Here is a 16,336-nt window from a genome sequence, read left to right as displayed (position 1 = left end):
TTTCCATACAAACTGTCTCAGGCAGTCTTCCCATTCACTGCCCCAAACAGTGCCATTTCCCCAATGGCTGGTAGGGGAACCCAAGCCTGCTCTCTACTCCAGGTTCCAACTCTGGGATCCTCTAAGCAGTAGCCAAGGTCTGCACCATCTTAAACCTTGCCACCATTTCCCTGAGCCTTTTCCTACACCCTCTCCCCCTAGGTTTCCTTTCTTCCTCTCCCCTCTCTAGTGTCCAGAGAGTAACTACAGGCTCCCTCACCACAACCCCTTTCTGCTGCCAGCTTCCTGGCTTTATCCTAGCCCCCCCGGTCCTTCTCAGCGAGGCTCCTTCATCATTCAGGGGAATACTTACGCCATCTAATTCCTCTTAGCTGTGGCCTATCTGGTTAACTGGCCTCTTCTCAGCCTCATTAACCCCTTCTAGGCTACTTTGGGGTGAACTGAGAGCCTCCCTGCTAAAGAGGAAAGGGAAAGAAAGGAAGTCTTTTAGACCACTTTAAGGATGAAGAGTGAGTACGGAGAAGCAATAGGGCATAAGCACCAGACAGCAGGTAGCAACACTCCTTTGGATTTTAATCTGTCAAAATGGTAGCAGGCATAGACAGACCCACTGGTGGAACCAGAGGGACACTCATTCACAGCCTGCTGCAATAATTCAGTCTAGAATCTGAGCCAAGAATTAAAAGGAAATGGTCACATAGGTATAATAGACATGCAGCGACGTTGCCAAATCTCATTTTATCTGGATTCTCATGGTATGTGTTTTAGTAAGAGCCCCTGCTTCTGGAGTAATGGGATTACATGAAAAACCTCAATTTTCACTTTAAAAAAAGTTTCTAGCTTTCATGGTTGTGGAGAAACGCTTGACACATGAATCCTAAAAGCTGAAAGGACAGAAAGCAATAAAAACCCCAAAACTTATTTTTTGAAATCATAATTTTGGGGCCCTGACTGCTGATTTATGAATGCTTGGGGTCAGCAATGCCAGGACCTTTCACCCACTCCTTTAAACAAACCCTTTTCTCTGTATGTGTGTGTGTGGGGGGAGGGAGCATTTGATTATCCCCTGCTTCCCCATGTGCCTCATCTCTCCAGATTTTGCCATTTCTCTCCATTGAAGGAGATGGCTTGCCTCAAAAGCTTTGCTCATATCACAGATGCCTTTGTTTGAAGTCAGTGTGTTCAGTTTATCATCACACTTATGAAAGTCAGTCTAAAAAAAAAAGGCTATGGATTCCTCAGGTGCAGTCTATAGCACCCTCCTTAGACCATCCAGAGCAAAGGGCTGGTCCAAGCAGTGATCTTTGAATAAAAGACAGAGCTTGGTTTAAGAAGGTAAAACTAAACCTTCCTGGGAGCAAGATGCTTTCGGGTGAACAGTAAAGAGGCTGGCAGCTCCACCAAGCAAGTAGGAACTGGGATTCTGCTAACAGCACGAGGTCAGTTACCAGTCTTTCACTTTTATAATATCTGCTGTCCCAGCTCCTAGTAGCTCAGATCCCCTAAGCAGAGGTGACGTATGAATCATAGCAAAAGCTTTCTTGTATTTTCATTTGGCTCTCTCCTCCCTTTCTTAAACAGAGAAGACGTTGGTTAACTTACATAAGAATGGCCATACTGGGTAAGACCAAAGGTCCACCTTGCCCAATATCCTGTCTTCCAACGGTGGCCAATACCAGGTACCCCAGAGGCAATGAACATAACAGGTAATCACCAAGTGATCCAACCCCTGTCGCCCATTCCCAGCTTCTGGGATCATAACTTGAGGTCATCATTGGATTTGACAGTTTACATTAGGGGGCATATGCTGACTGCTTGCCCCAAGCAACAAGGAAGGCTCAATCTTCATGGGAGGAAGAGCAGACAGGAGGACCCCCAACCCAGCAGTGACAAATGGGGGTTAGGTGGGCTGCAGTCCCTGGCCTAGAAGATGCCACAAATAGTAGTATATGGAGCCCCGGCTGGAGCAGAGGCCACCCTCTGACTCTAGGAACACTGTGGGGGGAGGGAGGGGTGATGACCCATTGACACATCCTGAACTATCAGATGTTCTCACCAACCCAATCAGAGTCTTGAGAGTGTGTCAGTCCCTGCTATAGACTGGCAGTAGATAAACCTGCCAAAAGCCAGCCATTAGCACAACATGTATAGATTCATAGATTCCAAGGCTAGAAGGGACCACTGTGATCATCTAGTCTGACCTCCTGTATAACACAAGCGACAGTTTCCACACACACAAAAAATCCCTAGAGCAGATCTTTTAGAAAACACATCCAATCTTGATTTTAAAAGTGTCAGTGATGGAGAATCCACCACAGCCCTTGGTAAATTGTTCCAATAGTTAATTACTCTCTCTGTTGAAAGTTTACACTTTATTTTCAGTCTGAATTTGTCTAGCTTCAGCTTCCAGTCATTGGATTGTGTTATACTGCTCTGCTAGATTGAAGAGCCCACATTTGTTCTCCATATTGGTACTCATAGACAGTGATCTCCCTATCCTATACCTGCACCCTCCATTATGCTTGCAGAGGGGGACTGGAGGAAAATATTTTATTATTTTTGCTCCTTTTACTGTATTTCTAAGTACAATGACAATGCTTAACATGCTGGTGGCAGCCCATCTATCCTTGCTAGGACTCCCAACATCACTAACACTTGTGGAACAGAACTGCTATCAGCAATGGTGAAACATTTCTGAAAGCTTTTTTTTGCAGGGTACGCCAGGCCATGGAACCCAGTGTAACTGAGAGCAGTGTTTGGCCCATTTATCTCTGAAGTTACACCACAGTTGGATTTGGCTCAAAGGTTTACATGTTTGGCCCATCAAGTTCTAGGGCACCTATTCACATTAACCCAGCTCATTACCAATCTGATGGCATTGATTAACCCTTTTAAGGTTCTCTTCTTCACCTCAGGTAGATACATTTTATGGCTGAAGTTTTCAAATAGAGATAGACACCTACGCAGAGATCCTCAGAGGTATTTAGGCACTTAACTCCATTGAGGTCAATAGAAATTCAGGACCTAAATGCCGCTGAAATTTGGGGCACAGTTCCTACTGAATTTCATTTGGTTTATGTAGTACACATTAGTAAAAAGGAATCCACTGAAGTGTAGTTTTTATAGGTGAAATTACAGTGCACTACCAAGTAAATTGCACTACAACAGGGGGCTGACTTTCCTGTCACATACTCTGACTTTACACCTGTGTATTGGCCTTGAGTTCAGTGGAATTATATCAGGTTTCTATGGTGTAAACAAGCTGAATCCAGTCCATTACCTTTTACAAAAATAGAACTGGTAAATGTATTTCTAACATGCCAAATCACTCTGGGAATTAATTGTGGCAGGACTAAACCCTGATACAGTGATCATTGTTAAAATCTTTAATATTTTGCTTCTACATGTAAATAGTTAAACTGCAGTATTCGTGTTATTGCTTGAAGTTATAGAAGAAACTGGAGAATCTCATGTGTTATTAGGCCACATGAAATATAAGAAACATTAAAACTATTATTAGTGCTTCTTTGCTTAAAATGCTGGCAGTGGCCCAGGGCACAGCTTTATTCTGCATTTGTACATTGCATTGCACAATGGGGCCATAGACCTTACTGAAATGCAATATTGCAGTACTACACTGTTTTATTATTTATTTGTGTAGCCCACTGACCCAAAACAAGTTAGGTAGTATGAACATTGTCCTTATTCATTGCTTTTCTGTGGAAAATGAATTGTGGAAAAAGTCCTAAGTCCTACTGGGCACCAGCCTCAGCCTTAAGTAGATGCCTCCCAGAAGATGTAAAATGATAGGCATAGCTATTATACGCATGATTGTAAATAGTGCTCCTGTAGTTTTTGAGCCTGTGACAAAGCCCACCTGCATAATTCCCCCTTGTGGCCCAATATGGCACTACTTACTGTAACAGGGTCTCTACAGTCACCACCTCTTGGAGGGTACAATGCAGTTGTGCTTTAAGTCTCTGGCTAGGGTGGCCAGACAGCAAGTGTGAAAAATTGGGACGGGGGTTGGGGGGGGTAATAGGTCTCTGGCTAAGGCCCACCCCTTCCAGGGTATCAAAGCCCCCAAATTAAAAAAGTTAAGAACTCAAAACAGTGTCATCCAATGAGTCTGCAGCGGGATCCTGCCCTTCTACCTAGGTCCTGTTGTCGGACGGCCACTCCTTTGGTCAGTCCCTCCCTCTATCAGTGCTCATCTAGATAGTAAGCTGGTTCAGACACTAACTATACCAGAGAGAGAATGAAAGCCAGGGGCAGCTCCAGGCACCAACACACTAAGCACGTGCCTGGGGCAGCAAGCCGCGTGGGGCGGCAGTCAGGCGGCCTTCGGCGGCATGCCTGCAGGAAGGCCGCCAGTCCCATGGCTTCAGCGGTGGGTACGCCAAAGGCGCGGGTCCAGCAGACCTCCCACAGGCATGCAGCCGAATCCACGTTATCAGCAGGCCTCCCACAGGCATGCTGCCAAAGGCTGCCTGACTGCCATGCTTGGGGTGGCAAAATACATAGAGCTGCCCCTGATGAAAGTGCTCTGCTCTTCTTCCTAGTCAAACCTGAACTGTGCTAGGCCATCTCCTTTTAATGCCCCCTCTCCACAGCTGACATCTGCTACAGGTGTAGCAAGTTGGGGCTAATTGGCTCTAAAGGCTTCATTAACTCCCTTCTTGTCAGTGCTGGGCATTTATGCCTCTGTACAGAGCCAAATCCTGTGGTCTTTATTCAGGCAAAGCTCACACTGAAATCTGTCTATCCATCAAGTCATTTATACCATGTCAGTCACCAGGTATTTGAATGGCTGAAGACTTAAAATATAGTTTTATTGAGAAAGGACCTTGGGTTTGGGCTGTTATTTGTATACCTCCCCTGTGACCCCAAAATGTAACTTGCTGGATGCACAAACAGTCTTTTTTAAAAAGAAGTTTAGCAAGAATGATAGTCTAGATAAAATGATTGACATCTGAATACAGATTCTTTAGCTTTCAATAGCTAATGTAGGATGCTTCTGTTTCATGTTGAACATTAGTATTTTGTACATTCAAAATATACATATGAACAGCATAATCCTGATAGCTATGTTCCAGTATTGTACATGTTCTAAGACATGTTTTACAATATCATGGAATCCTCTTTTATTTTTCAAATTAAACAGAGAGGTTAAATGCTCCCTGGGTCTGCACAGGTAAGTAAGGATGGGGAAGGATACAAAGAGAGAAGATTCAGCACACAAATGATGTGGGCATTAAGTAGATACCGCACTGTATCATAAAGGAGTTCAGTATCTATCTATTTATTGCATCTCTCAACATAATGTAGCATTCAGTGTGAGCACAAGGAGAGACTGGGGCATGGGTGGCTAGCTTGGCGCAAATTCAACAAGACCGCATCCACAGTAGTGAGCACATTACTGCAGAAGTAAATACTGTAGCTGGAAACAACTCATCACTGCATGCTGTACTGACCTGATTTGTGCCTTTCTTGCCAGAGATAACATCTCTTGCCCTTGGGAGAGCTGACTGTATCTGGGTATGTGCTAACTAGGCATGATTTGGGGTGTATTGCTGGAATTTGTCCTCGTCTGGTTCCAGAAATATTTTACTTTTTAACTTCTAATCCCCCCATAACCAGAAATTGGTCAGAGGTTTTACATGCACATTGCCTCTTCAGGTAGAGACAGCAGTGCAACTCTGGTGTCTGTAGTGCCAATATCCAGATCTTTGAAGGGGAGTTAACAATTACAAACTGTATGATTCAAAATCACATGAAGGTTTGAGAAAGGATTTCTACTGCCTCCCATCAAATGCTTCTTTTTCATAGCTAGCCATTATGATGGCAGCACATCAAAATTAGGGAATGCAGTTGGTTCTGAACAGTAAGACTCAGCATTCCATAAACTGATCTGTATATTGTATGTATTTCTTAGTCACTCTATCACCAAGTCCTGCCTTTGTACCCCTAAGAGGTCCCTAAGGAGAGCGTATGAACCTACAATACAAAATTAATATCAATCTGTATGTACAGAATTGTGAAGAGTATGCCAATACTATCTAACAATACAGATAAAGACCAGAGTTTTTGCACTGTGCCCAAATGATGGATAATGCTGATTATTGTAACAGATTCTTCTTTTTCAAATATTACTAGAACTGAAGAGCATACCAGGAAAGCATCACTGTATGCCCTATGGCTTTGACACATTGACTAGTTTGATCACCAGTCCAGCAGTCCAAACATCATAAAAGCCTGGTTTGGTTTGGTTGGGGATGAGAGGATTTATATGGAAATAAATAATTAGTTTCAGTGGGACTTTATGTGTGGGTGTCCTTCCATCATTATTTTGTAGAAGAGTGGTACCAGCTCACCCAGATAGAGATTTGGCTGAGAATAAAATTGTGACCAGTATTTTAGTGTCTCTGTATGGCTTTTGGGAGTACATCCTTTAGCGACACTTACCCAGAGCATCTTGCTTCGGGCTTTAGTCTCTGAATTTAGTGGTCAGATAAAAAATTTGCACCAGCTCTCCCATTGGTGTAAACCAGCCTCGTTCTATTGATTTAATGGAGCTATACCAATTTGCATCACTTGCAGATCTTTCTCAATATAGTTCTGTGTCTAAAACTATAACATCACTTTTAATTCATTGTCCAGTAAATCTTCTTTATGACCTCAACCTTGAGATTTATGACTAGCTGAAAGAAGAAGCAAATATTACATCTTAAGGAAAGACAAAAGAGTCTGGGAGAATGAATCCCCTGTGTTTTATCAAGATATTTTTCAGCCAACAATTTCTGAAGGATCCAGTCACCAGCTCTCTTTTCTGGCTTCCTATTATAGCGGGCATCTGGCCAGTTTTTATAATATCACTGACAGCTGAATAAAAGGACACCTCTGGAAAAGACTCTCAGTACTGAGATGGTAGTCAGAGTTCAGCAAGGAAAGAATGAGATCACAGGCAATGTTTACCTCTGTGCTCAAGCAGAGGGGGCAGTCCAGCTGAGTAGTTTTTCTTTGTATGCCTCCTGAAGTATTGTGTGCACCCACTGAATCTTTCACCAAATCCACAGAGAAAATGGGACTCATCTCAACGGCCCTTTTTTATCATCCACTTCAGCTGCAACATCACAGTCATCCACAGAGTAATGGTGCAGTGGCTGATCCACAGGCTCCAGTTAGCAACATTTGTGGTTAAATCATCAGTGAGGTTGAAGAGGTGTGAAATGACTGAGAGGGGCTTCATTAATGAAATAATCTTCTGAGTCAGAGTCTGTGCCAGTAGAAAATTACCAGTAATTCATTTACCTTGTATTTTAAGCATTATTTTGCTACTTCAAAAGAAATCCAGTTTTATCATCATGAAAACACTGGGCTTGATTCACCAGTGCATTACTCCAGTTTTTCACTAGAGTTACACCTGCATAAAACAAGAATATGCAATGATTTGTCAGATCCAATCTTATATTTATAGAGGGCCTCTGAACCCAAAGAATCTCAAATTACTTTACAAAGTGATATATAAACTATAGAAATTACACTGATAACTTCACCCACTACTAAAATGCAGCTACTTCTGGGGTGGAATGTGACAGTATATAGAACAACAAGTGAAAAATAATACCACACCCATTCGAAAATGTGGATGTAGTTTTTGCAGGAAGATTGTAATTATCCCAAGTGGCCAGGACACCAGGATTAACATTCCACCCCTACACACACATACACTACTGCAAAAAAGTGTTGTGAGCTATTTGATGCCCACACAGATCAGGAACATAGTTTTAAATCTCACCCAAACATCAGCATCTTCCCCCTTCATAGTCCCAAGTTGGGGCATTGGAGCATTATGAACTCCAGAGGAAGGCTATCACCAAATGGATCATCAACAGCGCTTCCTGTAGTGCCGTGGTATTTCCTGGGATGTTTCCCTTAAATTCTCTGACCATGCCCGACCTTGTTTAGCATATAAGGTGTGACGCACTCACAGATGAACCTAGTATGACTTTAAGAATTGAAGCACTTTAGTCTTTCCAATGATTTAGTGTCAGGCCACTACTTCTTACTACCCAGAAAGGGCTCTGTCAGATGATTGAGATACTCCATCTATAGGCCGAATCTGTTACCTCCACTGCATTCCTTCCATTCCCTGCTAGCCACAGTAATGCGTGATGGGGATTAGACATTGAACTTGGGTTTCCAGCATTATATTGCAATCCATTACTAGCTAGCCTCATTAGATTTGTTTTGCTAACACAAATCTAAACAGCCTAGCAGGCCATCCACAGAATATAGCAGCACCCTGCTACAACACTGCTGTAGTTAATGCTTTGTCAGTTTCCTTTATAATCAATATGGCTTTTCCTTGGACACCAACTTTCACACAAGGCCAAATCCTGTTCACCTCATTCATGCAAGAAGTACCAATGATGTCAATGGGGCTACTAAAATGAATAAGATGAGCCTAAAATCTAGAGCCTCAAATTAGTGAATGAATACAGTTAAAAATTAAAAAAATCAAATAAAAACAGAAGAGAAAATAAACGGAGGGCTAGAGGCAAGAAAGAGAGCTATGTTTTCCTATAAGAGGCAAAAGTCCATGACAGCTCAATGCAGTAGATGCATTGATGCAATGCAAGGGCTGTGGTAGAGAAGGTTCTCACATCAGCAATGGGGAGACCATGTGAAGGATCAGAGATGTCAAGGCTAGATGAGTGGGAAGGCACATACAGTGCAACAATGTCTGTGATGTTTACCAAACTCTGACTTCAGTGGTTTAGGAACTACCCAGCATGCTGGGTCACAAAATAGCCCAGCAAGACCACTGAAGACCTTCTCTATTAAAATGGCTACAGTGCTGATGACCCCAAATAACAGCCTTTATTAAGGTGGTTCCATCCAGCCTCTCACAGTAAAATGCTGCGCCATTTTTGGTAAGGGTTCAAGTCTCCATTTGAAAACATGCCTGGATTCAAATAAAGCACCTGAGGTGAGCCTAATATCTCAGGCTTTCTTTAAATGGCCTATTGAGGTATGCAGTGTCGTTGCAGTCCTGTTGATCCAGGATATTAGACAGACAAGGTGGGTGAGGGAATATATTTTATTGGACCACCAACCTCTGATTTCTTACCTGATTTCCAGGTTAACTTTCCTGACTTTTTTTCTTCCAGTGCTGTGAGCCTGTGGTGATTTCTTGTTTGAGGGGGTCCCCTCTGTCCTAGTGAGATGCACTAAGTGGTTCCTCAGTTTCTCCCAAGTCCCTCTGCATAGCTGCTCAGCATATTTGGAGTTGTATGCAGTGCTCAGCGGGTTGTAGGTGGCGCGATCTCTGAGAGGATGCGATTTTGTTTCTTGCATTTGCTCAGGAAGTAGCTGTCGCTGTTAAGTTTTGCTTCCTTTTTCTTCATGTTGGGGCGTTTCCATTTCAGCCCTGGGTCCAATGGAAGATGTTACTGACCCGCGTCGTCTCTAAATGGCGGGAAGGGACTTTCACGTGGGCCATTCAGGGCGCGCGGGCCAGCGGTGCCCGGTGTGGCTTATTGATGGGTCCGGTTCTGTTTGCAACAAGGAGCTGCTGCGGTGTGAACCCCACAGGGGCTGCCCAGGCGTGTCAGCCAGCCACTGTACACGGCGCTGGATAGTTTTCCGCCTGCTCCTCGCAGCCCGCGCCCAGCAGCTCTGAGAACAGCCCCGTGCACACTCCGCAACGCGCTGGAGCCCGGCTTTGGTCAGGGAAGAATAAGCGACCAACGGGCTTCTGCTGTTGGCATCCAGCACCGGCCCCGCCAAAGAACCCCCCCCTCAAAAAAAAATAATAAAAAAAAACCTGAGCCGCCTCTGGCACAGCTCCCAGACTCCTGGCAAGACCATCCCGGGGCTGCCCCCTTCGGGGCTGCGGGGATCTCCAGGGGGAAGCCAGCCCCACACGCACTCCCCTGGGAAGGTCAGAAAGAACGGGCTTGCTCCCCAGAGGAGCTGGGCTCCTGCAAGACAGAGAGACCTCCGTGGGACTTGGCCGTGCTCAGGATCGGGTCCAGTAGCGCCTGTGCAAACTCAGGGTCACTGTTATTTCCGCCTTGTTTCTTTTGCTTGCAATAACAGAACATAAGCACTGTTCCGCGTTCGTGTTCCGCTCAGTGTGAACCCTGAACACAAGCCAAGGGCACCCTCAATGAACGCTTCCTGCCCTGGTTCTGAGAGACCGACCCCATTAATAGCTGTGCATAGTTGACCCTCGTTGACTTTAGCCCTGTTAGTTAGATCCCTGGATATAGGATCCTGCCGGCACTAAAGTAAAAGGGCGTTTGGTCACTGGCGTCAGGATTGGGCCCTTCATTATGTGTATGTAATGAGAGTTTGTGTTATATGTGTATGGGGGGGGGGGGTGAAGGACAGAGAAAAAGGCCTTAATTGTCTATTTCTCTGGGTTTATAACTTTAAATCTCCTTTGTTAGTACTGTTTGTGTGTGTAATGCAAGTTTTGATTAAATAACGTGTGTATCAAGTATTTAAAGGCGTCACCAACAAAATAAAAAATGGTCTCATATTGTAAGAGAATAATTACAAATGAGCTACGAGGCAAAAGCGACTAAAGAACAAACTGGAGTTAGGGGAAAGGGTATCCAGTTTTCCTTGTCAGATAACCGAGCACAATCTTGCGTTAGGAAAATCAAAGTGTCACTTTTGGAGAGTTTAAAATAGAAATGCTCCTCTTCTTTGGAGGCGCTGAAAAGTGTAAGAGAGGTCAAGGAGATTTCCCAAGCAGCTAATGATTTCTGCTCAAGGTTTTCTTCTTAGTCTGATCGCAGATATAACGTTCGAAATAAAGAAAAGAAAAAGCAAACATGTCTGAGTTAATATGCCATAACATTTTCAGCGCTCCGACTTCACCACCTCGGCCCCTGGCATACCCACTTTGCAGGCCACTGTTCTACTCCTCCCCAGCCTTCTCTGTCAAACTGAACTTGGACAACATCCTAGCCTGGCTTGGGCTGAGATGCAAAACTACAATTCTGTGGCAGAAAAGAAGAAAATAAACAAGTCTAGTGGTGTAAAAAGTTGTCTTGCGGGTGCCTGCAGCTGGTGGTTAACACAGACTGTAAGAGGATCAACTCCATCTCCGCTGGCGAAGGGGAAAAAAAAGGAAGAGAGAAAAAAAAAGACCTCACATTTGCTATTCACAGTTTAGTTAATTTGGATGATAACGGTTAGTTTTTAATCCCATTGTATGAGACTGAATATACTACAAGCGTCCCAAAAGAATATCTACTGCAAACAGAACACCACACTGGAGTGTCTGAGTTTGAACCTAGTCTGGCATACAAACATTTGGGAAGATGCAGTTAAAGAATTACTTCGATGTTTTAATACTGAAGAGTTCTAAACTCTGTGTATGCAAACCTCAGGTTTGATCGTTTGACTTTAAGTCTATTTTACTATATTGCACTGGGGGAGAGGGTCCCCATTGCTCAGATACAAGGACAAGAATCTGTATTCACAGTTAGTGCTATCCATGTAACTTATACGGAAAAATCAGATGGATCAGATTTTCCACACTTAAACTACAAAGAAATAGGAAAAAATAACGCAACACACTAAAAAGAAAAGAGAAGTGGATGTTTGGAAGAAATATCCTGGAGCTGATATGACTGGAATAAATGGCATCTTTATAACGTTTCTCTGGGGTCTGCAACATTTCCCAGATGGGCAGGACTAAACACTGGAAAGACAGCTCAGCCCCTAGCACACATCTCCTCATTGAAAGTGATGTTTTTATTTCCTTCTGCTGGGTGCAGTCACAATCCAGAGCTGCTGTTTAGTTAGTAAATGTGTAAAGTGGGCTACTGGGGGTGGGGGGAGTCCCTATGCAAAAAGCAAGGGCGGTGGCAAGGAGCCGTGAAAGAGCCATAGAAACGCGCTCAGAGGCTCTGGAGACTGGGGGGTTCCCAGCCTCCTTTCAGCTAATTTCCTCTGGCTTCTGTTTGTATGTTTTCGATATTTTCCTCTTAAACCCTTTAAAAAGAGAGAGATCAACTTCCCCAAACTCTCCCGTCCTCCCTTTCTCCCCCCCAGGGACAAACACTGCCATCCCCCCGAAAAGGAGTCCTCTGCGCTCTCGAGGCGAGAAACGCGGCTGCCAGAACAGAGGCCATAAAAAAAAGTTAACAATGCTGTGAAAATATGTTTGCAGAAAATAGACAATTGTTGGATTAAACGTATTCAAGTATGAAATAATGCCTTTTTGTGTAAAAACTTCAGCAATGTGCGTGTACAAAAGTTCCCTGTGGCAGTTACTTGCTCCCTTTGTGAGCTGTGCGCTTTGGCGTCTCCACTTGGCGCATTTAACTCAGAGCCCTTTAAACGCGATTGTTTCTTTCTTTTTAATGACATTTACCGGATCAAAACATGCTGTTAATTCGATCAGAAAGCTTTACCCTCCCGAACAATGCCACAATAATTTCTCCTGAAGTTTGTTAAATTGACCAAAATTAGGCAAATGAATAGGGGGTCTGTAGGCGACTCCTCTTGCAGGTGACACCGAATAATGCACTCTCAGACCAGCTGCGATCTCCTCTTTATTTGCCCCTCTTTTCTTTGACCCGCATTATTAAAATTTAGGCCCAATGAAACTATTCATACATTTCAATGGGACATTTTCCTATAGGATAATAGGCTACAAATTGAGCCTCTCCAAAGGGGGGAGTAGGGGGGTAAAACAACAACACACAGACACACACCACACAAAAAGGACCGTCGTGTGCCAAAGGCTCGCGGGAGCCTCCCTGGGCCTACAGAGGGGAGGAGGGGAAAAAAGGGGGGGGGATCGTGTGCCAGCCCCCAGTCCCACACCTGCCGGGATGTCCCAGCACATAAAGCGGTGTAAACAAAAACCCTCGCTGCCATCTCTCATAAAGATGGACGTGTCACCAAGTCGTGTGAGAAAAGCCTGAGAACAAACGGGGCCACTCCGTCTCCAAGGGCTCTCCCTTGAACTGGGCGGAACAGCCTATTAAGGGCTTACTTAATTACTTTAATGACTCTGGACAGGCTTTAAAATGCAGTCAGCGCTTGGACAGGGGAAGAAGGGGGGGGGGGCTGCCTGGGATTTGTAAACAGGCGATCGTGTGAGAGACCAGGCGCTTGGAACTAAAGAAGAGAGCTTGTGTTCACACGCTGCTAGCGCGCCACTGCGCTCTGCTTGCGGCTCCCCTTAGTCCTGTTGCCATGCAAATGTTATTCTGGGGGCGATCACGTGTCCTTTGAAGGTCCACGTGGAGTAACAAAGCTGATCTGCCCCCTGCTAGCCCCCTGGACTGAAAAAAAAACTTTTTTTTTACTCCTTTAAAACTGATCTTTAATGCATACATTCCCTAAACTGCTCTCCCTAATCCTAGGGAATCAGGCAGGCCATGAATACACCGAGTCTCCCCCCAGAAATGATCGCTTTATAAGCAGCCCTTTGGAGGCTAGGGGGCTGCAGTGCACCTGAGACTCTTGAGAAGACACAGCCGTTCCCATCTGCTAGGCTTTCCCCAGTGGTGTGTCTTCCCAGGATGGCCTCTAAACTAAAGGAAAGGAAAGTAAGTTGGAGCTAATCCTTGCGCACTGGAGTTGCCGGTTATTTTCCCAGCCGCGACAGAACGACGGTTTATTGGTAGTCTTTTAAAAAAAAGCCTGGGCTTGTGTTTGGTTTGGAAAACCATAACTTAACACTCAGACCGATCCTCAGCAAGAGCACTGCTGTGAAGATCAGGTTTGGTGGGGACCTCCCCTGTGCAGTCAAGCAGGGCTGGAGGAGCGATCGCTTCTGGGGCCAAAGTTAACCTGGTTCTTTTAAAAAAATAATAATCTAGTGAAATTGATATGCAAGTGGCTTAATGAAGGTCAGATCAAATGTCTGACGTTAGAGTAACTTTTTTTTAAAGGTGAATATCTCTGGATAAAACTAGAAACCAAAGGCTGTGGGGAGTTTCTCTTTGCGTTTTGGGATGATGTCTGCTCATGTTTCAGACGCCTTGTTCCATGTGTCTGTCTGCACATTGTGTGTTATAGAGGACTCCAGTGTCTCACAAAGTGATTGAGAAAAGAAGGAGGGATCGGATCAATCGCTGCCTCAATGAATTGGGGAAGACCGTGCCAATGGCTTTGGCAAAGCAGGTATGCTCCAGCTGCTGGCTAGAGCGCTGAAAAGTGCGTGCCGTCGTTACCAAGGGGGACGTGACACATAATTGTATGTTTAAGAATGAACATATGTAGCTGCAATGACCTTCTTTGGTTTGGAATGACTCTTGTGACGGAGGTGTATCTGGGAAGTAGCTACCAGGTTCATACAGTCAGCAAAGGAAAGTGGCTTGCGTGTCAATGCTCCCTGGCGCTTCCTCCCTGACCGGCTTTAGGATCCATGGGTTTGGTGAACTCACCAAGAATAGTTCTGGCTCTGGTTTCCTCCAGGCGTTTCATGAGGGTTTTGTCTGTGTGTTTCAGAGCTCTGGGAAGTTAGAGAAAGCTGAGATCCTGGAAATGACTGTTCAGTATCTGCGAGCCTTGCATTCGGCAGATTTCCCCCGTGGCAGAGAAAAGGGTAGGTACAACGCTTAGCGTCTTGGTGCCCGTAGTGATCCATGCACGTTTGGCACACAGGGGAAAATCTTATTGCAACCACGGCTGGTTCTGCAAGCACTCCTAGGACATCCCACCCTTTCACAGTGTAAATCACATTAGCTACAACCAGAACTGCTGAGGAGTGGGTGGTTGGAGAATGAAATAATCTGCGTACTGGTTTAACTGGGCTGTGTTAACATTCAGTGGCTACACGTACAGGTCTCAGTATCTCCAACACTCAGAGAGACATTGTGGGCTGGAATTTTTAAAACTTCCTTAGGTAAAAAGCAGCGAGATCAGGGCCTGACCCGTTATCCTGTTCCGTTTCTTTCCAGCAGAGCTTCTAGCTGAGTTCGCCAACTATTTTCACTATGGATACCACGAGTGTATGAAGAATCTAGTCCATTACCTGACCACAGTGGAACGGATGGAGACCAAAGACACCAAATATGCTCGGATCCTGGCTTTCCTGCAGTCCAAAGCTCGCTTTGTCACCGAACCCATCTTCACCACTCTGGGATCGCTCCCAGAACCGGACTTTTCCTACCAGCTTCACCCAGCTCCGGAGTGCCCGGCTCACAGTCCCAATGAGTCTATGTTTCAGCAGGGATCCGGGGCTCCGTTTTCCTGGCATGGTCCTGCCAGAAGCCCCACCATCCCTTACCTTCCCAACGCTGCAATGCCCCTCCCTAACCCCGGTCAGCAACGCAACTCTTTCCTGTCGTCAGTTCAAGGTCTGGACAGACATTATCTCAACCTGATCGGCCATTCCCACTCCAGCACCTTCAGTCTGCCCCACGGCCAGCATCCCCCCTCTGTGCTATAGAGACTCGGCCTGCAGGCTGCATATTTATGTCGGGGAAAGAGTACATTATCCACAGTCGCATACACCGTACATTCACTTAGTAAGCGCTAGTGTACAAATGTAAATACATATGATTGTGAAGTTATAGCTCGGAATAAATTATCACTGGGGAAGGTTAAGGATGTTTCCAGCGTGAGTTGCTTTTGCGATGCGTTATTTATCCAACCTGCTAGCTTGTCCTTGCACGCTTCGGTTCTATGTGAAGGGCACAAACCACGTACAGCGCTTGGAATAAATGTGATATAAACTCTTTGGTCTGGTTTCCCATCGGCACTTCATTGGTGGAGGGGGGGGGGAATAAAACCAACGGAAACGGCTGTGATAAAGGGTTGGGGAGACGCGTGTCTCCAAGCGTTGGGACTAGCGCACATGGTGCGCTCTGGCGCTAGCGTGTTTATGGTGTGCCGCGTAACTATGCGGAATTAACACGTTGCCTGTTGGCACGGCGGGCGAGAGAGGCAAACACTGCAGTGTTTCGGTGTTCAGGTAAACCTCAGTTCACCGCACACTCTTTAAAATACAGTAGCGTTCATGCGTCTCCCAAGAGCCCTCTGCTTTATCAAGCGTCGATATCGCCCATGAAATCATATTCAGAAAAGTAGCTTTGAAGTTGTGTGTGTATATACATGTGTTTATATAGAATCATGGAGGGTATGTGTAAACACACCGTACACGTAATCCTCAGAGACAATGAGCGGGACCAGTGCATGCTTGTCTCACAAACATCCCTATATGTAAATCCATGCTAACCTGACATTGTTACAGTTACAATACAGCAGTATTAAGGCTGCAAACGAAACACTTAGTACAATTATGAAGATTCCTTGGGGCGAGCTAATAGACAGGAAGGAACCAGCCTATCCATTT

General features: G+C 45.0%; 1 protein-coding gene across 1 annotated transcript; it reads left to right on the top strand.

Moving 5' to 3' along the window:
* Nucleotides 1-1,649: 1,649 nt before the first annotated feature.
* Nucleotides 1,650-15,501, top strand: HELT (helt bHLH transcription factor). Its single transcript, XM_054030892.1, has 4 exons — nt 1,650-1,706; nt 14,056-14,160; nt 14,488-14,584; nt 14,943-15,501. The coding sequence occupies exons 2-4, from the start codon at nt 14,143-14,145 to the stop codon at nt 15,428-15,430; spliced, it is 603 nt and encodes a 200-aa protein (XP_053886867.1). The 5' UTR covers nt 1,650-1,706; nt 14,056-14,142; the 3' UTR covers nt 15,431-15,501.
* Nucleotides 15,502-16,336: the final 835 nt, after the last annotated feature.

The sequence above is a fragment of the Malaclemys terrapin genome, chromosome 5, assembly GCF_027887155.1.
Source record: "Malaclemys terrapin pileata isolate rMalTer1 chromosome 5, rMalTer1.hap1, whole genome shotgun sequence".
Classification (NCBI taxonomy): Eukaryota; Metazoa; Chordata; order Testudines; family Emydidae; genus Malaclemys; species Malaclemys terrapin.
This window is presented reverse-complemented; position numbering and strand designations above follow the sequence as displayed.

Bases quoted from the DNA above. Each gene is read 5' to 3' on its own strand.
- HELT (XM_054030892.1), top strand. The intron at 14,585-14,942 runs GTAGGTACAACG...TCTTTCCAGCAG, and splicing joins CCCCCGTGGCAGAGAAAAGG to AGCTTCTAGCTGAGTTCGCC.